The following is a 21,376-nucleotide window of genomic DNA, read 5'->3' on the forward strand; positions in this document are numbered from 1 at the left end:
TGAGGGAGATTTACCAAGCTGTCACTGCACTGTCAAAAAGGGACTCTTATTTTAGGGTAACATTAAAGAATGTTCCAAGTTAATGTATCTTTGTAATTGCTGGGACCACCCCTGGTCAGGAAAAAGGTTCTTTCTACTATGCGTTCTTCTCCAGCTATAGAGAGCTATGGACCTCAAAGAAAAGGTTGAATCTCCTTTCCTACAGTTTAAAAACAGCCTTTCTCTGCTCCCATCGTTGCTCAAAGTAAAGCAGTTACAAAAGTGAGGTCCTGCTCATTCATTCACTCATGAACAAGCACACAAAGGACAGGACCAGATACTATGGGGAATAATGGGAATCAGAGAATTAAAGGTCTGTAGAAATGCCTCTGTTTCTTCATCTGTAAAACAGAAATAATAATATGTATATCTACCTTACAATGTTATAAGGAATACATAAAATAATCCCCTGTGCAGGGCATATGGTAAGCACTCACATATTATCTATAGGAAAAAAGCAAGACGAAGAAAATCATGTACGGATGGTGTGCTACTATTTATCTGAATAAGAGGAAGATTATGAATACATGTATTTGCTTATATTAAAACAATGAAAGAATAAATCATAAAATTTAACGAGAAAGGGAATAGCATATAGGAATCAGAGACAGAAACTAGACTTCTTTGAACAGATCTTGTTTTGTAGATTTGACTTCAGGCAAATGAATTTTATTTTTTACATAATTATGCAACAAAGCTACATTTTAAAAACGACTCTTCAAAACCAAAAGCAAAAAGAAACAAATCAATTTAACTGTATACCACATTGGTGACAAAGCCACACTGAGAACTATTCCAAGTGACTTTAAAACATATAATATGACTATACAGTCCTAGTAGGACATATCCTATGGAGAAAAATAAATAAATGAATAAATAAATCTTAAACCTTTTTCAAATACTCATCCTGTTGGTGGTAGTATTGGATTATTCTGAGACTTATGAATGCACTGTGAGATAATGTAAATGAGAATTTACACTAGTGTTAAGAACAGGATTTTCAGCATGGAAGAAAGGAAAAACAGATGTAAGATCAATGAGGTTAAATAAAAACCCTGAAATCCTGAATGGAACTATCAATATGAATTCTTGATTTATTACACCTTTAAAACAAATCACACATTTCCTAGCTCTGCCTACTTAGACACAGAGAAACCAAGTACACCCCTAATGCCCAGACTGTGGTGTCTTAGTACCATCTGCCACCAAAAGGGACTAGGGCTCCTTGAAGAAATGACTGATTCCAGATCTGGAGCAGGAAACATATAAGATGAGCCTTGAAAATCTTAACTTCCTGCATTTTGGTTTGACATCACAGACTACTAGCAGTATTGTGTTAAAAGGACTTGGTAGCCAACTTGTCCCAATGGCCAAAAAAGGGACAAGTTGGGCATAATAAGGTTAATAACTGTAATTGACTGAAACACATCAAATATGCATTTAAATCCATTAATTCATACAGTTACAACAAAAAAAACTCACTAACTACATTTGGAAATCAAGTAATTATTTTGAAATCCAGAAAATAAAGGGAAAAAAACACCACGTATTTATTTTGCCTTTCTTCTCCAAATTTACTTTGGGATAACCAAACAACCGACAAGGGCAAGAGTCTCTATAGAAGTTCTCCAGCTAATAAGTGAAAAGGAATGTTAAAAGTAAAACATCACCATTTTTCAACCCTTATTGAACTAATGGATCAAGGACTAACCATTGACGACTACTAACACTGCAAGAGACACGACCAGACAAGATAGGCTTCCTGATGGAAGTTTATAACACCTCCCACAAACTAGTTTTACCAAAAAAAAAAAAGAAGAGGGCTTAAAAAAACCCTCAAACCTGAATCTCATTAAGCCTCTAGGTCTAACTACCATTTTACAAGAAAAGCAAAGACAGAAAAACATTTTCATTGAAACTATGGGAATAAACAGACAAAATCAGACCATGGGAAGCTGCACAGCAGTGCTCTTCAAAGTATGATCCACAGGTAGGTGCCTGTCTGTGAACTTTTTTAACCAGTCCATGATGAGATAAGTACAGAAATCAGAGTAAGCATCAGTAACATTTAGAGCAAATTAACAGTAATTGTGTGTCTATTGAATCTAACCATTATTTTTAATGGGGCTGGTTTTATGCATGCCTTTTTTATTTTATTTTTCCGGAAAAGTTTAAATGCCAAGCTAAGAAATTTATACCACATTTTGTATATAAAAGAAAAAGTAAAGGCAATTTTTGAGAAGAGAAATAATGTAGTTACAGATAAGCTGTAAGACTACTCTGGCAGCAAGAAAAACTGCCAATAGGACAGAGTTGAGAAATGGGGAAGGGTACTCAGGCGGCCACAGACTTGGAATGAGCACCTTCCTCATCACCACCTTCCATTTCTGGAATACTTACCATGTACAAGTTTCTGTACTAAACCCTTAATTATATCTTCTCCTTTAACCTCATAAAAACCATGCAAGGTTGGAGTTCTGGCTCTGCTACTTACCAAGTACTAGCACTGAAGCCCTATATCCTAATCGTTTAAATGGAATAGCAATGCTCCTTTCACGGGCTGTTGGGAAGATTAAATGAAAAAGTTGTATATGAATGTACAGTGTAAATGATCCGGCTCCAGGGACTTCCCTGGTGGTCCAATGGTTAAGAATCCACCTTTCAATGCAGGGGACACAGGCTCAATGCCTGGTCAGGGAACTAAGATCCCACATGCCACAGGGCAACTAAGCCTGCACACTCTAGAGCCTGCATGCCACAACTAGAGAGAATACCGCTCACCACAACGAAAGATCCCACATGTCACAACTAAGACCCGAAGCAGCCAAATAAATTTTTTAAAAAGAAGGTTAAAAATAAATAAATGGGGCTTCCCTGGCAGCACAGTGGCCCCAGTCCGGGAGGATCCCACATGCCGCGGAGCGGCTGGGCCCGTGAGCCATGGCCGCTGGGCCTGTGCTCCGCAACAAGAGAGGCCACAATAGTGAGAGGCCCGCGTACCGCAATCAATCAATCAATCAATAATCTGGCTCCACACAAATAAATGGTATTTTCATTATGATTATTATTATTTCTTAAATCTCCTGAGAATCAGACAGCTCTGCCTTGCTCTTAAAGATGAGAAGACCAAGAGTTAAAGTCAAGGAATTTAAAAAAAAAAAAGAAAAAGAATTTACTAAGCTGGTGATGAGCTTACAAAGGTTCCTGACAGTAGAAGCAACAAAGGCATTTCCTGACCAGTCCTATGCAATCTTCTAATGCGTGAACAGTTTGTTTGTGGACACACTGTTTGCTACCATCCAAGCTCAACAACTGGAGGGAAGAAGCAACAGATGTTGGGTGACTGGCCAATTCCTCTAGGAACTGCCACAGTCCGTGGCAGAAAACAATGATTTCTAAATAGAGAAAGATCACAATCAAATGAAAGACAAGATATCCCGATGTGCTCCACTGCAAAAATGTTGTTTGTTAAACATAAAAGGTCATTTGAGGAACAGCCAATTAACAGAGCAAACAAGAATATTTTTGAAGGAAAAAGCTGCAGAGGACAGAATTTTAAATTACTCAGTTTTCAATGATTTCTTTTCCATGACTATATATAAAAGGCTTTTTTTGTGGAAACCATGAGGTCATTGTTTTCCTGAGTCTTCACTATAGGAAACAGCTGTGGGGAACTACACAAACAGAGAACACTGCCCTATTTAGCAGCCCCTCATTGTGACAAGTGTATAGATGGGGACAGGAAAAATGCACCAAACCACACACTAATAACAAAACAAAAGTGGCAGAGTCAAACTAAAAACTTCAAGCCACACAAAGGAAGATGTAAAACACCTAAGATGTAAAACACTCAGGATAAGCATCTGTAACTCAGCACAAGCATCTTTTTTTACTACATCTGTATCAGTTTAAGAGAGATTTCCACATTTTGACCAGATCGGCACATTTCTACATGGCTCACCAAAAACTTAAAACGATTCACTTTACACAGTGCCTGCCTGACATATGAGAGACATTCAACAAATATAATAACAACAACAAACAAGTTTTCCTAGGGCTCTTATGTTCAAATACTATGTGAGCTCTCTAAAACTGAACTTATCCACTCACCTCCAGAATCGTTTTCCATTCTGTGCTTCCAGGCGTGAAGAACACCATCCCAAGACACCCTGTTTCAAAACCTCGAAGTTATTTTCACCTCCTCATCTTATCCACCCTTCACGTAAAGCTGCCAAACACTGTCAACTCTGCTTCAAATGTACATTTTTTATATGTTCAAAAGTCAGAGGAAAGGAGCAGGAGACAAGGAAAGGGAAAGAAATAAACTGAATCCAGTCCAATCTATTATGGGGTGTGTAACTCTCCTTTACAATACTACCCAGGGCTCTGCTTCAACTTGTCCAATGATAAAAATACTCAGGTGAGGCATCTCATTCCATTTTCAGACAACATGCTCAAAAAATTCTGTTACTGAGGCATGCCACCCATCTCCAGTTTCCCTCCTCCTCTTGCAAGGCTTAAAGCCTAAGCGTGATCACAGTCCTCAAGTGAGGTCTGACCCATGTGTACAAGAGAAGTGGCCCATCATCAGCACATCTACATTTACAACTGAGGCTGGTCTGCAAGCTGTCCTTCCTTGCTTGTGGCATCTTCAGTTCAGATGGACCAATACATTGTGCACCTCCAACAAAACAATGCTGAGTAAGACAGACTCACTGCCCTCGAGGGCCCCGCAGTGGAATGGAGGAGACAGACATGAACAGGTTTAGGAAACAGAATCCTTTTGCCTCGGAGAGGAAATTTTTCTACACTTTTGACAGTCATACAACATGGGGATTATCTGATCCTTGGAAAAATGTACGAATAAATCCATCCAATTCTGTAATCTTTGGGGGGAACAGGCAGTTCTTTTAATAACTCTTGCAATTTCTTCCTCACTTATCAGTCAACCAGGTTTTCTTACTGTAACATTATTATTAGTTTATGGTTTGTTTAAGGTTATGAATTTTATCAGTGACAGGCAGACATTCAGCAAAGATGGTTATCTGTCCCAAACTAATGTAGATATTTAACACTAAAATTCACACAGGATTGGTTTTTGAAACCTGACAAAATGATTCTAAAATTTGTCTGGAGAACTTTAAAAGAACAGCAAGATAGCTCATCTCTTACCCAAGGTACTGAGTACTTTTCTGCACTGGTTTTAATCAGAAGAAAATATTGCAGAAGAAAAATAAATGTTTCACAGTGGGGGGAAAAAAGAATAGCATGAAAAGAACAGGCAACAACAATGCCATGTGGTACCAATAAAAGTACTGATGAAACAGAACACACAATTCAGAAATAGACCATAAAATTCTAAATATGGAGAAGACTTTTACAAATAAGCAGTGTGATAACAAGGCTGGGTAACAATACCAGTTAACACTCACTTAGCACTGACGGTATGCCAGTCCCTTAGCCAAGTTTTTCTCTTCTTTTTAAAACAACCAAATGAGGTAGATATAGTCTTATCCCCATTTTACAAATGAGGAAACCAAGCCCAGAGAATTAAGTGCCCAAGGACCTATAGCTAATAAGTGCTGCAGCTAGGATTGGAACACAGGCTGTCTGGCTCCCCAGTCCAGGTTCTCAACCACTCAATGTACTATACAAGATGGGAAATCTCAAACCTTAAAATAAATCCCCACTTTACAGTTGCACTATACTAAACCAAACTCCAAATTATTGGAAAGAGAAATATTTTAGAACATAAAAGAAAAAACTAACAAAAAATAAAAGAGAAAAATTATCCTATATGAAAGCCTAACTTTTCAGCTATACATAACAAAAAATAAGGCAAAGGTACAGGTTCAAAAACATTAAAACCTTCTGTAATACATAAAAGTTAACAAAACTAAAAGAGCAAGAGTCTGAGAGAAGTATCTATATCAAATGTATCAAGGCTTAATGAAGGTGTTACCTTACATCTACACTCTATAAAGAGCTATTATAAAGTTTTTTAAAAAAGAAAAGAAACTTCAAAATCCCAAGGAAAAAAAAAAAAATCCCAAGAGACACCATGACCAAGTAGGATTTATTTCTGGAATGAAAAGGGGTTCAACATATGAAAATCAATCAATGTAATATGCCACATTAATAGAATGAAAGAAAACTACCACACGATCATCTCAATTAATTCAGAAAAAGCACTTGACAAAATTCATCATTCTTTCATGATAAAGACACTCAACAAACTAGGAAAAGAAGAAAACTTCCTCAACATGATAAAGACCATATCTGAAAAGCTCACAGCTAACATCATACTCAATGGTGAAACACTGAAAGCTTTTCCCCTAAGATGAAGAAACAAGACAAGGATGCCCATTTTCACCACTTCTATTCAACAGAATATTGGAATTTCTAGCCAGAACTAGGCGAGAAAGGGGAAGGGTGGGAGAATAAATTAAGAGTTTGGGATTAGCAAATACAAACTACTATATATAAAATAAATAAACAACAAGGTCCTTCTGTATAGCACAGAGAATTATATTCAATATCTTTTAATAAACTATAATGGAAAAGAATATATATATATGAATATATATAACTGAATCACTTTGCTGTACACCAGAAACTAACACAACATTGTATACCGACTATGCTTTATCTAAAAAAAAAAAAGTATCCTAACTGGAAAGGAAGATGTAAAATTATCTCTGTTTGCAGATAATATGATCTTATATGTAGAAAACTCTGAGGACTCACACACAAAAGAAAACTGTTAGAGCTAACAGATGAATTCAGCCAAGTGCAGGATACAATATCAACACACAAAAACCAGTTCCATTTCTATACACTAGCAATGAACAATCCAAAAAAGGAAATTAAGAAAACAGTTCCATGTATAACATCAAAAAGAATAAAATACTTAGGAATAATCATTTAACAAAGGAGGTGAAAAACCTGTACATTGAAAACTACAAAACTTAAGCGAAGGAAATTAAAGACAACATAAATATTAAAAAAGACATTCCATGTTCATGGATTGGAAGACAATATTGTTACAATGACAATTCTACCCAAAACAATCTACAGATTTCAGTGCAATCCCTATAAAAATCCCATTTTCTGCAGAAAGAAAAGCCTATTCTGAAATTCATATAGAATCTCCAGGAACTCCAAAGACAAAACCATCTTGAAAAAGAAGAACAAATTGGAAGGACTCAAACTTCTGATTTCAAAACTTACTACACAGCTACAGTAATCAAAACAGTGTGGTGCTGAAACAAAGACAGGCATATAGATCAATGGAATAGAATAAAGAGCCCAGAAATAAACCCACACATATACAGTCAATTGATTTTTGACAGGGGCACCAAAACCATTCAACAAAGAAAGAACAGTAGTCTTTTCAACAACAGTGCTGAGAAAACTAAATATCCACATGCAAAAGAATGAAGTTGTAACCTTACCTTACACCATACATCAATACAAGAGTTAACTCAAAATGGATGAAAGACCTATATATAAGAGCTAAAACTATAAAATTTTTAGTAAAAAACAAAGACGGAAAACTTCATGACATTAAATTTGGCAATGATTTCTTGGATATGATACCAAAAGCACAGACAACAGAAGAAGAAAAATAGACAAACTGGACTTCATCACAGTTATCAAGAGAGTGAAACAACCACCCACGGAATGAGAGAAAATACTTGCTAAATCATATATCTGATAAAGGATTAATATCCAGAATATATAAAGAACTCCTACAACTCAGCATCAACAACAAAAAAATCCAATTCAAAAATGAGGAAAGTATTTGGATAGACATTTCTCCAAAGAAGATATACAAACAGGCAATAAGCCTATTGCTTGAAAAGACAGTCCAAGACATCAGTTAAGTCATTAATGACTAATGATCATTAGTCATTAGAGAAATGCAAATCAAAACCACAATAACCACACACGCTAGGATGGCTATTATTTGAAAACAAAAATGGAAAATAACAAGTGCTGGCAAGGATGTGGGGAAACTGGAACCCTCATGCATTGCTGGTGGAAATGTACAATGGTGCAGCCACTGTGGAAAAGTTTGACAGTTTCTCAAAAAGTTAAACACAGAATTACTACATGACCCAAAAGAATTAGAAACAGGGACACACATAGATACTTGAATGCCTATGTTCATAGTATCATTATTCACAATAGCCAAAAAGCAGAAACAATGCAGTTGTCCATCAACAGATGAATGGATAAACAAAATGTAGTACATACGTATAAAGGAATATTATTCTGCCATCAAAAGAAATGAAATTCTGCAACATACTACAACACAGATGAATATTGAAAACATTATTCTAAATGACACAAACCAGACACAAAAGGATTTTGTGTATTGTACTGTGTAATTCTACTTATATGAGATACCTAGAATAGGCAAATTCATAGAGACAGAAAGTAGAACACTGGTTACCAGGGACTAGACGGGAGTGATTGCTTAATGCATACAGAGTTCCTGGTTGGGACGATGAAAAAGTTCTGGAAATGGACAGTGGTTGATGGTTGCACAACAGTGAAGGTACTTAATGCCACTGAGCTGTACTTAAAAGCAACTAAAAGGGTAAATTTTATGTTACGTGTATTTTACCACAACAAAAAATTGGAAAAAATGACAATAGACAAATGAGCAAAGAATGAATATAAACTGACAATAACAAATTTAAATTATAAAATCCAACTCATTCCAAAAATGGTTTGTGAGCATCCAACATGCACCATTCACTGGGCTGGGTGAAGCTTATGATCAAACTAGCAGCGCTGTAATTTCTGTAATAAGAAGTCAAAAAGATGTCCATAAGCTTCTGATGCTCTGAGAACATGTTTGGAAACTTATCCTAAATAAATAACATGACAAAACAAAAAGCTATACACATGATTCATGTTCATTATAATAAAAAAGAGTATGGGGGAAATTGCCCAATAAAAGAGGACTGGAGGGCTTTCCTGGTGGCGCAGTGGTTGAGAGTCCTCCTGCTGATGCAGCGGATGCGGGTTCGTGCCCCGGTCCGGTAAGATCCCACATGCCGTGGAGCAGCTGGGCCCGTGAGCCATGGCCGCTGAGCCTGTGCGTCTGGAGCCTGTGCTCCGCAATGGGAGAGGCCACAACAGTGAGAGGCCCACGTACCGTAAAAAAAAAAAAAAAAAAAGAGAGGACTGGATGATTAAATTATCACTTAGCAATATGATACCATATGTATCAGTAAACATTAAACAGTATTATGAGTACTATTTAGAAACATGGAAAAATGTTTTGTAAGTTGCATGAAAAAAAATTATAATACAAAATGGCCTGGCCAGGATAATAGCAACTACGTAAAATATGTATGTATGTGGACAAGTACAAAAATGTAAACTGATGGCACTTCAAGGCAATGTGTTCAGTACAGTGAGAGCATAAATGTTATCATCACACTGCCCTGAGTTCAAGTTGAAGCTCTGCCCCTGCAAATGTGTAAAGAACCTAACTAGATCAAATCAAAATAACAGATTTAGTGCTAGTTTATGTTGCTGGTTTGAAAGATATTTTTAAAAACTCAGAAGGGGAGTTTAATAACAAATAAAAATCTCTAGCCGAAACTCTAGCCTATACTACTGAATATTTTCCTCCATGAGTTACCATGGGCCTCAAATACAACATGCCTAAAGTGGAATTCAGCACCTCTGAAAAGTTTTATGCTGCCTCAGTTTCCCAAATGTAACCCGGCTCAAAGAGGCTAAGATATATTCTGTTCTCCCTGAACCCCCCAGTTCTGCCCCTGCCCTCTCTCATCATCACCTCCCCATCCTCAATGTCCCTGGCCTCTGAGTGATCATTCTTTGAAAAATAATAAAAGAAAAAGACAATGATACCACAAGCCTGTCTGAAATTCCTTGGTGCTGCCCTCACAAGATGCTATTCTCTGACATGGCACCCAAAGAACAAAGCCAGAGATCTAACCTCGCCCAAAGCATCACTCAGTGACCTCCTCCCCAACCCATCCACCACCCTGCCCTTCTGCTCCAACCACACTAGACCTTGAAATTTTCTGAATAAGCCAAGTTGTTTGAGGTTCTAAGCCTTTGCACTTGATGGGTTTTCTGCCCTGGAAAGGCCTTTCCCACCTCTCCCCTTATCCACCTAGAGGATTCCGACCAAATCCTTCCAGACTCCAGTCCCCCCCAACCCTCCCTTCCCTCCCTGGGGTCTACACAGCACTTCTATACATACCTCTATCACAGCACTCATCCTACCCTTCTGCAATTGTTTCTTAACCCCTGCCTTCCCTTCTAGACCCTGCATTCCTTAAGGGCATGGACCATCTCAGTCATCCTGGCACAGCTCAGTGCCTCCCAACACAGGACCAGCACAAAAATGTGCTCGATGAATCTGTAGACTTAACGAATCATGACTACAATATATCAACCTGAATTTGATTCTTAATGGGTATATAGCATTTTTTAAAATTTATTTATCTATTTATTTATTTTATTTTTGGCTGCGTAGGGTCTTCGTTGCTGTGAGCGGGCATTCTTTAGTTGCAGCAAGCAGGGGCTACTCTTCGTTGCGGTGTGCGGGCTTCTCGTTGCGGAGCACGGGCTCTAGACGCGCGGGCTCAGTAGTTGTGGCGCACGGGCTTAGTTGCTCCACAGCATGTGGGATCTTCCCAGACCAGGGCTCGAACCCGCGTCCCCTGCATTGGCAGGCAGATTCTCAACCACTGCACCACCAGGGAAGCCCCTCTTACTGGGTATAAACTGACGTTTCTGCAGCTCTACACTGTACTCAGGGCTAAGAGCAGGAAGTCAACCTAAATAAGCCAGGTTTCCTGACTCTGCTTTCCTGGTTTTCCGCCTATCTCTCTGCCCCTTTAACAAGTCCAAGAAGTCCCTCCCTCCTCCTATCCTCTTATTTTTAGTTTCCCCCAAGGGCTTGGCCTTGGGCTTCTGACTACACACTCAATGCTCCTGGATTCAATTATCACCTCTATGCAGCTGAATCCAAGTCTACACAGCTAGTTCTAAATTGCACCATATTTCCAACTATTAAGACTCTCCTTAGATATCCTATGACCCCCAACTCCACATGTTCAAATTATCTTCATGATCTTCTCTGCCCTTAGTGCCCTTTTTAGACTGTTCCACCTCTGTCAGATATCCCCTTATTTTCTCCATCACCCAGGTCTGAAACCTCGGTGTTTCCTTTACTCTCTATCTCTTGGAGTCTCTTTAATGATGGCACGATGTCCTCCAAAATGTCTCTTGGATTCACCCTTTCCTCCTCCTTTTCCTCATGTCACACCTGTGACTGCCCTTTCCACGCACTTACTTTCTCCTCCACCTGATTCGTTTTTGCTCACCATCAGAACCATTTTTCTAAAACATCTTTTTGCATCAAATCAGTCTGCACAGCTCAGAAAGCCTCAGTTGAATCACTACTGATTGCAGCCTCAAGGCTAAATTGTTGTGACAGACTTTCAAGGGCACCCATAATCTGTCCCCTCTCATCTCCTCAGCCATCTACATTTATTTGCCCTTCTCTCCAAATCACTGGTTCTCAACCAGGGGCAATCTTGCTCGCCAGGGGACATGTGGCAATGTCTGGAGACAGTTTTGATTATCATGACTGGGGTGGGTGCAGGGGAGTACTACCAGCACCTAGTGGGTAGAGGACAGGGACACTGCTCAATATCCTAATACACCAGGACAGCCCCCCACAGCAAAGACTCATCTAGCCAATAATGCCAGGCATGTCAACAGTGCCAAGGCTGAAAAAAACTTCTGCAAATCAATTGCACACAGCAGACAGCCCAGTGGCCTCCCTGACCCTAGACAATGTGCCATGGCTGTGCCCTTGCTCAGAATATTTCCCCAACAATATGGAATGGCATCTCTCTTTCCCTTAACTATCCAAGCCTTATTTATCTTCAAATCCCATTCCAAGCAATATGTCACAGTTTTAAATACCACCTATAGACCAAGGAGTCCCATATCTTTATCTCTAGTCAGTCCCAATCTTCTGAACTCCAGACTTCCTTATCCAGCTGCCAACCAGATATCTCATGAGTGTCCTATTTAATACATCCAAAACTGAACTCCTGACCCCCCCAGAACTGCTGCTCCTCAAGTAAGTGCACAGCACCAGTAATCACTCTCTTGCTCAAAACAAACACCAGGGCGTTATTCTGGCTGCTCCCCTCTGCCTCAGTGCCTTCCCCAGAATCAATCCTTCAGCAAGTCCTGTCGAGACTACCTCCAGATACATATCAAATCTATCCGCTTCTCCATCCCATCCACCACCTTCGCAAAACCTCCGAACTGGCCTCCCTGCTTCCAGTCTATAGTCACTATTCAGACTCAGAATGATCACTTCACATTTCAAGGAAATCATGCCAGAACTCTGCTTAAAACCTGCAACAGCTCCCCACTGCTCTTAGAACCAAATCTAAACCCCTAATCTTGGTCTACAAGGGGGTCCTACAGGACCCGCCTCTGCCTACCTGACCTCCTTTTCCAGCCTCATCTACCCCACACCCCTCCTAGCTCTCTAAGCCATGAAAAAGGCCTGTCAGACTTTCAAATGGACCCCCAGCCCTGTCCCCTGCAGAGCCTTTTGAATACATTTTATCACTCCTGCCTGGCCACACCCATCATTCTCTCTCATACACCTTATCTTTTCCTTCTTAGCTCTAATAATTTTAAATTTCACATTTACCAGTGTGTGTTTAACATCTGCCTCCCCTGTAACAATAAAAGTTCCAAGAAGGAATGGATCACGAGACCTGGCACCATTTTTTTACATTACCATACCTTTTGGTTTACCCCATATACCCAAGGACTAGCACAGCACGTGGCATAGAGTTACGAGCTCCATAAATTCATAAATTTGTAGAAGCTTAACTGCCAACAATGAATGAATGAATCTTCTACTTGCACTTCAGCTCACAATGATTTCACCCTTCTCTGAACTCCCACTGAACTTTCCCAGTCAATACAATTTTTTTTTAATTTCCCTATAAAACTGGTAAGTTCTCTGAGGGCAAGAACTTTGTCCTATAATCGTCATACTTAATCCTCTATTCCCAACCCTCTCCCCTAAACTAGTCCCTTTATACACAATAATTGCTCAGTAAATGTGGTTTAAGTCAGCAAACATGAAAGTCCATAATTGTCCTGTGTATTTTTATTCCCCAACTAGTCCTCTTCAATGCTTTTCTTGCACTTCTCATGAGTCCCCTTTACCACCTGATAAGAAGCTGCACACATCAGGTGGACATGTCTGGAAAGAGAGACATACACGTTTAAGAAGAGTGGAGAATAGGCATACCTAGAGGAACAAAACTGACCTACGTGAAAGAAAATAAGTTTGAAAACTGAAGAATAGGGCAGTCACTTGAAAGAGGAAGCACGTGTCAGCAGCGAGGCCCTAGCATGCAGCATGGATGGGTCAGAGTCTTGTCCTACTCAGGCTTTTGCTGGGCAGTCTGGCGAGGTGCATCCACAGTGTAAATGCACGTTCCCTCTGACTCAGCAACGCCACAGCTAAGACCCACTCCTTAGAAAAGGAGACTTGATATATGTTGAAGGATTGGCTACAATGGTTAAAAATTTTATACAACCAAAACACCCATCAGTGGGCTTCTATACAACTGTTAAAAAGAATGAGGTGGACTTGGATGTATTAACAAAAAACAATGAAAGCTATGGCTACCCGTGATATATTTTCAAGTCCAGTATAGGGGCATAAGGGAAAAAGCAAGTTACAGAACTCTATGGAGAGTATAAGCCCATCAATGTAAAAGATGTGTTTATATATGCATTTAAATGGTCTGAAAGGATAATTTTTTAAGGAAGTCTTCCAAAAGTGCCTACGTCTCAGGAGCAATAGCACATATATAAAGCTAGCTGCAGCTGACCTTATTTTCACTACGATTTAGCACCGCAAACTTAGAGGAAAAAAATGCTACATGTTTCAGCACGTCCACCCTCCCTGTTTATGTTTTATGTTGAGACCTGTCGCTTCAGTGGTTGTGCTAATAAGACGACCTCAGAACCAGGGCTCAGTGCGTGCATCGGCATGCGGGGGGTGGTCAGAACTCTGGTTCTGCTCCCTCAGCCTCTAGCCAGCAGGTGAACCTTAGTTTCCGCATCCAGAAAGGCTGAGGACCACTCACATTTCACCCACATCTCCTTCCAAGTCTAAAATGTGATGATTCTCTCACCGCCCTTCTTCAAAGATGTGGAACTTCACTGAAACAGAACTGACAGCATTTGACAGACAAGAGAACAGACCAGGAGGACACATACTTTCTATTTAATACCATCACAAATCTGAATGTGACCGACACTATTTCATTTTTTTTTTCCTATTTTTCAAATTAATTTGAGGGACACCCTAAAATCAGATCACTTCTTGGGAACCATTGTGAAATGTCAACATACTAAACAGCTTCATACAAACGAGGAAAACTTTCATCATAGGTCTGCAGCATAAAATCAGAGCTCCCCAGCATGAGTCCATGACAAAGTAAGGTGTGAAACTGAGCCAGCGGAAGCCCCTGGTTGCTGGCTTGTCTGCCACTACTCATTTACACACATATACTCCCTTTGTAACCCAAGAACTCTCACTAATAAATAAGCACCACCAGGCACCAAAGTTCAAGGAAAAACATGTGGGAGAGAAAATTTGATTCATCAATTACTTTTTGTTTTCCTGCAAATTTGAAAGGAGTCCCCACATTTCTTTTATCAGTAGATCACTCTGTTCTAGTTGTTCTTTGGAAGCACAGTTTGAAAACTGCTGCTATAAAACCCATCTTTGTTACTTGAAAGATGACCTTCCGTCTTTCACTTGCTGCAAAAGGGCACTGAGTACTAGAAATCAGAAAGCATCTGTACGAACCTGGAGCACCCAAGCTAGCATCCTGTTAAAGTTAGGACAATAGGCTTATTTCCTCTTACAACAGCATACTGAGCATTCAGGTTTCAAAATGATTTACTTACTGTCATAGTTTTACTAAGACAGTGATCCAAGGATCCTGCCAGTAAAGTCCAACCTTTACTCTAGTGCTGCAGCAAACACAGAGAAGAAAAAGCAACAAGATAACCATTAAAGGCTGGGAAAGTAAGGAAAACTTGCACTAAGGAAGTTCAAAACATTCCTCCAACAGTTTCTTAACCTCAGCACTACTGACATTTGGGGCTGGATTATCCTTTCTGAGGGATACTGTCCTGCATGTTGTATGACACTTAGCCCCAAACCTGGAGTCTCCCCACTAGTTACCAGTAGCACCCCACCCCAGTTGTGACACCCAAGTATGTGTCTCCAGACATCACCAAATGTCCCCAGAAGTGAGGGGGTAGGGGAGGCAAAAGTGCCCTGGTTGACAACCGCTACTCTATCAGCAGGAGAAAAAGGACTGCACAAAAAAAGATACAAGTGGCAGCTAGAGAAGTTTCTTAAAGCTTATCAAGATTGGACCAGTCAACGTCTTTCATTCTGGAAAACGAAAATCCAACCATAACAACCATCTGGCTCATCCAAAACCAAAACTCCGTTTACCTGGCAAGCTCCTAAAGCTGAAATCAATGTGGTTAGAATCCGAATTGAAAATCTTACAAACAAAATTGTTAGGAACTTGAAGAAGTTTTAGGACGATAAAAGTACATGCAAAGACATACTAAGTGCTTTCTGAGACCTCAAGGCAAATTATCTCAACATGGCAAATTGGTTTTATCTCCTCTGCCAACTGGTAGTGGCTGTCTGGAGCCCAGAATTCAACAGGATTCTGAGGCTGAATGTGAGCTCAAGAAGAGAAGAGAAGAGTATCTGCCTCGAATATCAAATCACCAGCAGGTGAGGGGGGCGAGGTGACTGGTGAGCCCGCATCCTCTTGCTCGGTGCTTCAACTTCCTTTGTGCTTCACAGGCAGGCGCGGTGTCTTCCCCACGTGAGAGTGCCTGGCACGTGGTAGGCGAAGCACCTTGGTGGGCTGCCTACAAGGCAATCCCCTTCTTTACTCATCTCTTCTATTAAGGCAGGAAAACCCAAACACCACCTTCCTGCCTCCACGGCAGCCAGGGTGGTCAAGCGACATGATTATAGTTAATGAGATGTAAGTAGAAGCCTGTTGAGGGGGCTTCTGGAAGAACTTTTATTTCCCTAATGACTTCCTGGCTTGACTGGGTAGAAAACCCTGAGGTGACAAACATTAAGGACAAAAGGCCACTGATAGCTAAGGACAACAGAATGGAAACACAGAAATGGTCTGGGTCCTAGCTGGGCCCATAGAGCCACTGCACCACCTTAGAACCACCTACCTCCAGACTTCTTACAGGTGAGCTAATTCAACATCTTTATTGCTTAAGGCACCATCATTAGGGCTTCTTCTTTCTGGTGCTGAACGCATTCCTAACTGACTGAATAAACCTTCAACAGAGGGAGGTGAATGAATGAATGCAAAGTGAAATCTACTAATGGTTCAGAAGATTACATTTTTTAAAAACAAGGCCTCAGGGTAGGGGTGGTGGTGTGATGAATTGGGAGATTGGGATTGACATATATACACTAATATGTATCAAATGGATAACTAATAAGAACCTGCTCTATAAAAAAATAAATAAAATAAAATTCAGGGAAAAAAAGGCCTCTAAGAACCCGTTCAACTTTGCCAAAGCATGCTTTTCTAGAATTATTGACCCAATTCTGTTACAGCTTTTTAATTGATAAAAAAGTAAACACAATCTCTTAAAAAGCAATGGAAATGTCCACATACAAAAATGCTGTAGAAATTGATTTTCACATTTTGGAAAAGAATGGAAAACCAAACTTAAAACACTAGGCTGTGACCTTGAAAAGTCTGCAACTGCTGTGGCTACCTGCAGGCACGTATAGGCAAAAAGAAAAAGACCGATAGTAGCTGGCTGGCTGCCATTCCCTCCTACTTTCTTATTTTGAGATCTCTGACATGAATCTCTTTTTTTCCAGTCCCTATCCCAGTCAAGTATTTCCATTCAAATTTCCAAGATCAAACAACAACCATTTTTTTCTTTTTGAGAAAAACAGGGTAGAACATAAATAAATATAAATAACATGTAAGTAAAATGTATTAAAAGGAGAGGAGTGGCCCTTGGCAGTGTTGTTCCTCAGCAAAACAGTAGGTCCTCAACCAAGCTGATTCCCTTAGATAGCTGACCAATTTATATTTTAATCAAATCATTTACTCATACTTAAATAAGTGTATTTTAGAAAGAAACTTCATAGCACCAATGGAATGCCAGTACCATTTGCCATAAATAGAAGACAGGGCTTCCCCAGTGGTGCAGTGGTTAAGAATCCACCTACCAATGCAAAGGGTTCGAGCCCTGGTCCGGGAAGATCCTACATGCTGCGGAGCAATTAAGCCCATGAGACACAACTACTGAGCCTGTGCTCTAGAGCCGCACCTGCGAGCCACAACTACTGAGCCTGCGTGCCACAACTACTGAAGCCTGTGCAACTAGAGCCTGTGCTCCACAACAAGAGAAGCCCGCGCACCGCAACAAAGAGTAGCCCCTGCTCGCTGCAACTAGAGAAAGCCCGCACACAGCAACGAAGACCCAAATGCAGCCAAAAATAAATAAATAAATTTATTTTAGAAAAGACAAATGTAAAGACAAATCCAATGAAGACATAACCTTATTAAATTCTAGCTACTGTTACCTATTCAGATCTCTAAACTTGAAGCTTATTCTCTATTTAAAAAAAAAAAAAGGGGGGGCTTCCCTGGTGGCACAGTGGTTAAGAATCTGCCCACCAATGCAAGGGGCACGGGTTCCCACATGCCATGGAGCAACTAAGCCTGTGCGCCACAACTACGGAGCCTGCACTCAAGAGCCCGCGAGCCACAACTACTGAGCCTGCGTGCCGCAACTACTGAAGCCTGTGCGCCTAGAGCCCATGCTCCACAACAAGAGAAGCCACTGCAATGGGAAGCCCGCGCACTGCAACAAAGAGTAGCCCCCGCTCGCCGCAACTAGAGAAAGCCCGCGCACAGCAGGGGCAACGCAACACAGCCAAAAAATACATAAATAAAATAAATAAACAAATAAAAAAAAAAAGGTGGGGGAGTGAGCAAGAGGTGTTAAAGACAAGCTAACCACCAAGCTGAGACTTTCTCTTGGGCATGATCAGGAGAGAAAGAGAACAGAAAAGGAATTAACTTTCTTATTGTGTGATTTCATTCTATTTAGTTCTATTTATATCCATTTCCCACCTAAAAGTATCCCTTATACAATCTCAAATCATCTTCCCCTTTTGCTTAGAGTAAGAGCCCGTTTCCTTAGTACTACAGCCTAAATTTATGATCCTACACCACCTGGCCCCAGCCCACCACTCACACTCCTCTCTCAGCTCTCACGCACTCACAAGGACCCAAGGCCACCTCTAGCCCACTGCCTGTTTCTATACGGCCTGTGAGCTACGAATGATTTGGACAGATGAATGCTTGTAATCAATTTGACAACAGGAAACATTAATTTTGAACTCCAATTAAGTTAAACTTTGTACTCTCCCAAAAAAGAGTCCCATGCTTCTCATTAGTAGACCTGTATTACAAAATATTGTACTCAATTATTATAACTTTTTTTTTTTTTTTTTTTTTTTTGCGGTACGCGGGCCTCTCACTGCTGTGGCCTTTCCCATTGCGGAGCACAGGCTCCAGACGCGCAGGCCCAGCGGCCATGGCTCACAGGCCCAGCCGCTCCGCGGCATGTGGGATCTTCCCGGACCGGGGCACGAACCCGCGCCCCCTGCATCGGCAGGCAGACTCTCAACCACTGCGCCACCAGGGAAGCCCCTATTATAACATTTTTATTTTAGGCAAAAATGTGTAGAAATGTATCTTTTCTTGTTATATACGTATCTACTTAATATCCTCGAGTTTGCATCTTGAACAGCAGAGCCTAAAACATTTGCTATGCAGCCCTTTACAGAAAGAGTTTGCCCATCCCGGAGCTACATTGCGGGTCAAGTACACCAGGCTCTTTCCCGTCTCAAGGTGTCCACACTTGCCTTACACCTGGGAACCGCTTTCCCCTGAGCTCCTCAAGGCTGGCCCTCCCTGCGGTTACTCAAGTCTCAGAACATCACCTCCTCCGAGAAGTCACCCTAACCCATGTAACGTACCCTACCAGCACAACAGTCACATCACCAGGTTTTACTTCCTTCAAACCACTGTCTGGTACCACCTCTTTAACTTGTTAAAGTTTTTAATACTAAAAATAATAATGGCAGCAAATACTCATAGCACTGCACACAATGGAAGCATTTTACATACCAGGTTGAACGCCATAAAAATGCCAATCTGTAAGTCAGAACGGTCAACAGTGGGTAACTTCATAGGGTTCAACCCAACATATCAACTTGTTAGCAGCTATGAGGTAGGTACCAGATGAGGAAATTGTGGCACAGAGAGGTAGAGTAACCTGCCCGCTAGTCACACCGCTAGTAAGTGGCAGAACAAGGATTTGAACCCAAGCTCAACACTCCCACCCCCAAGAATGTAAGTTCCAGGATGGCAGACGGTCTTGCCCATTGTCCCATCCCTCCCCTGTGCCCATCAAAGGGCCCGCCACGTAGCAAGCCCTTACAAATGCCCGATGCATGAATGAGTGAATGACTGTTCCTCGCAATCAGCGCCATCTGCCCGGACTCGAGGCCCGCTCCTCTTTCCTTAGGCAACCAGAGCATCAGTCCTCTGGCCGCGACGGAAGCGGAGAAGGAAGCTCTGGGCAGGCGGGTGCCCCAGGGGCTCACCTTGAAGTCGCGGCTGTGCTGCGGGGTGTACTCCAGGGTCCAGAGGGCCCGCACCAGGTGCGCCAGCTGCTCGGTGACCTCACCCTGGCCCTGCGCGCCGCGCCCCGCGGGCTGCTCGGGGTCAGGCGAGGGCTCGGGCCGCCCCGCCCGGTACTGGCCGAGCGCCAGGTACTCGGCGAAGAGCTCGGTGTTGCTGAGGCACTGAAGCGTGGCGTTCATGAAGCACGTGTTGCCGTGGTTCCGGAGCCCCGCCACCCCGGGCACCGGCTCCGCGGCGCAGGCGGGCGGCGCGGGCGAGGCGGGCGGCGGCGGGCACGGCGGCGGCGTGGGCGCGGCCGTGGGCCCGGGCGGGAAGCAGCTGCGGAGGCCGCCGCGGTCCGGGGCGGCGCCCTCGGAGCTAAGGTGCGAGAGCGTGGACAGCGTCTTGAGGACGCGGCTCATGAAGCTACCCACCGAGCGCGCCGACGAGGGCGAGGAGGGCGCGGCCGGCCCGGGGCCCCCAGCGCCGCCGCCGCCGCCCGCGCGGCCGCTCCGGAACAGCCGCTTGCTGAAGGAGCGCTTCTCCTTCCCGCCCGCTGCCGCCGCCGGCGGCCCGGGCCCGGGCGCCGTTACCTTGGACATGGCGGTGGCCGCTGACGCTCATCACCGCGTCCGCCCGCCCGGCCCGCGTCCCCGCCACGGCCGCCGCCGCATCCCGCCGCGCCGCGCCTCACCGGGACGGGGGGCTCGATGCCCCGCACACCTCAGAGCGCCGCGGAGCTAGCAAGCGAGACGCGGCCGGCGGGGCGGGCAGGAGCGCGCGAGATCCGCCCAGCTGGGCCGCTCACGTGACCCGCCTCCCAGCTCCCCCGCCCCGCGCTGAAGCCGCCGCGGCCGCCATGTTGACTCCGGGAACGGAGCTGCCTCCCCAGCCAGACGCGATGACTGGCGGCTCCGGGCGCGGTACTGCTCCGTGAAGCCCGAGGGAGGCCATGTCTAGTGTGGTCAAGGTCCAGGCGCCGCGGGGTATCGCTGGGCTAGCGCTGGGCTAGCGCTGGGCTAGCGCTGGGTAGTGGATGCCCCGGCGTAGGACTCCGTCTTGACCTATCTGATGGTGGAGGCCTTGGGAAAGTGCAGGAATCAGCACGCCCCCTTACCATACTCTGGAAGAGGTGATGGACATGGCCCTGACCGATCCTGGGCAAGCCAGCCCCGCCAGGCTCCCGAGGGACCCCGATGGTCTGCTTGCCCACTCGAACGCCATCGCAGAGCCTGGCACGTTTCGGCCAGGCTTGTCTTCCAGGCGGCACTTTGGGGTCGCGGTGAAACTATATTATCAGAATACCTTCCTTTTCAGACCCCCCCTGAGCTCTACCATCATTCATTCATTCATTCAACAGTTACTGTTGGTGCCAAGCACGGTCCTAGACGCTGGGAGTAAGACGAAGTGTGAAACTAACAGGGTTTCTGTGTGCTCTCTTGTTAGTGGATGCTGGTAATAGCCGCCGTTACAAGCATTGCGTTAAGCATGCAATCTCTCCT

The 21,376-nt window shown here is 43.0% G+C and overlaps 1 protein-coding gene across 2 annotated transcripts in view; it reads right to left on the reverse strand.

Annotated features, from left to right (window-relative positions):
- USP31 (ubiquitin specific peptidase 31) overlaps positions 1 to 20,624 on the reverse strand; it is a 75,824-nt gene extending 55,200 nt beyond the window's left edge. For both annotated transcript variants that reach the window (XM_079944339.1, XM_079944338.1), the window contains exon 1: positions 19,856 to 20,624. In XM_079944339.1, the coding sequence (XP_079800465.1) occupies positions 19,856 to 20,476 (621 nt within the window). In that variant the 5' untranslated portion in view covers positions 20,477 to 20,624. The remainder of the gene's footprint in view (positions 1 to 19,855) is intronic.
- Positions 20,625 to 21,376: the final 752 nt, after the last annotated feature.

This window comes from Stenella coeruleoalba (assembly GCF_951394435.1).
Source record: "Stenella coeruleoalba genome assembly, chromosome: 15".
In the NCBI taxonomy this organism is placed as follows: domain Eukaryota; kingdom Metazoa; phylum Chordata; class Mammalia; order Artiodactyla; family Delphinidae; genus Stenella; species Stenella coeruleoalba.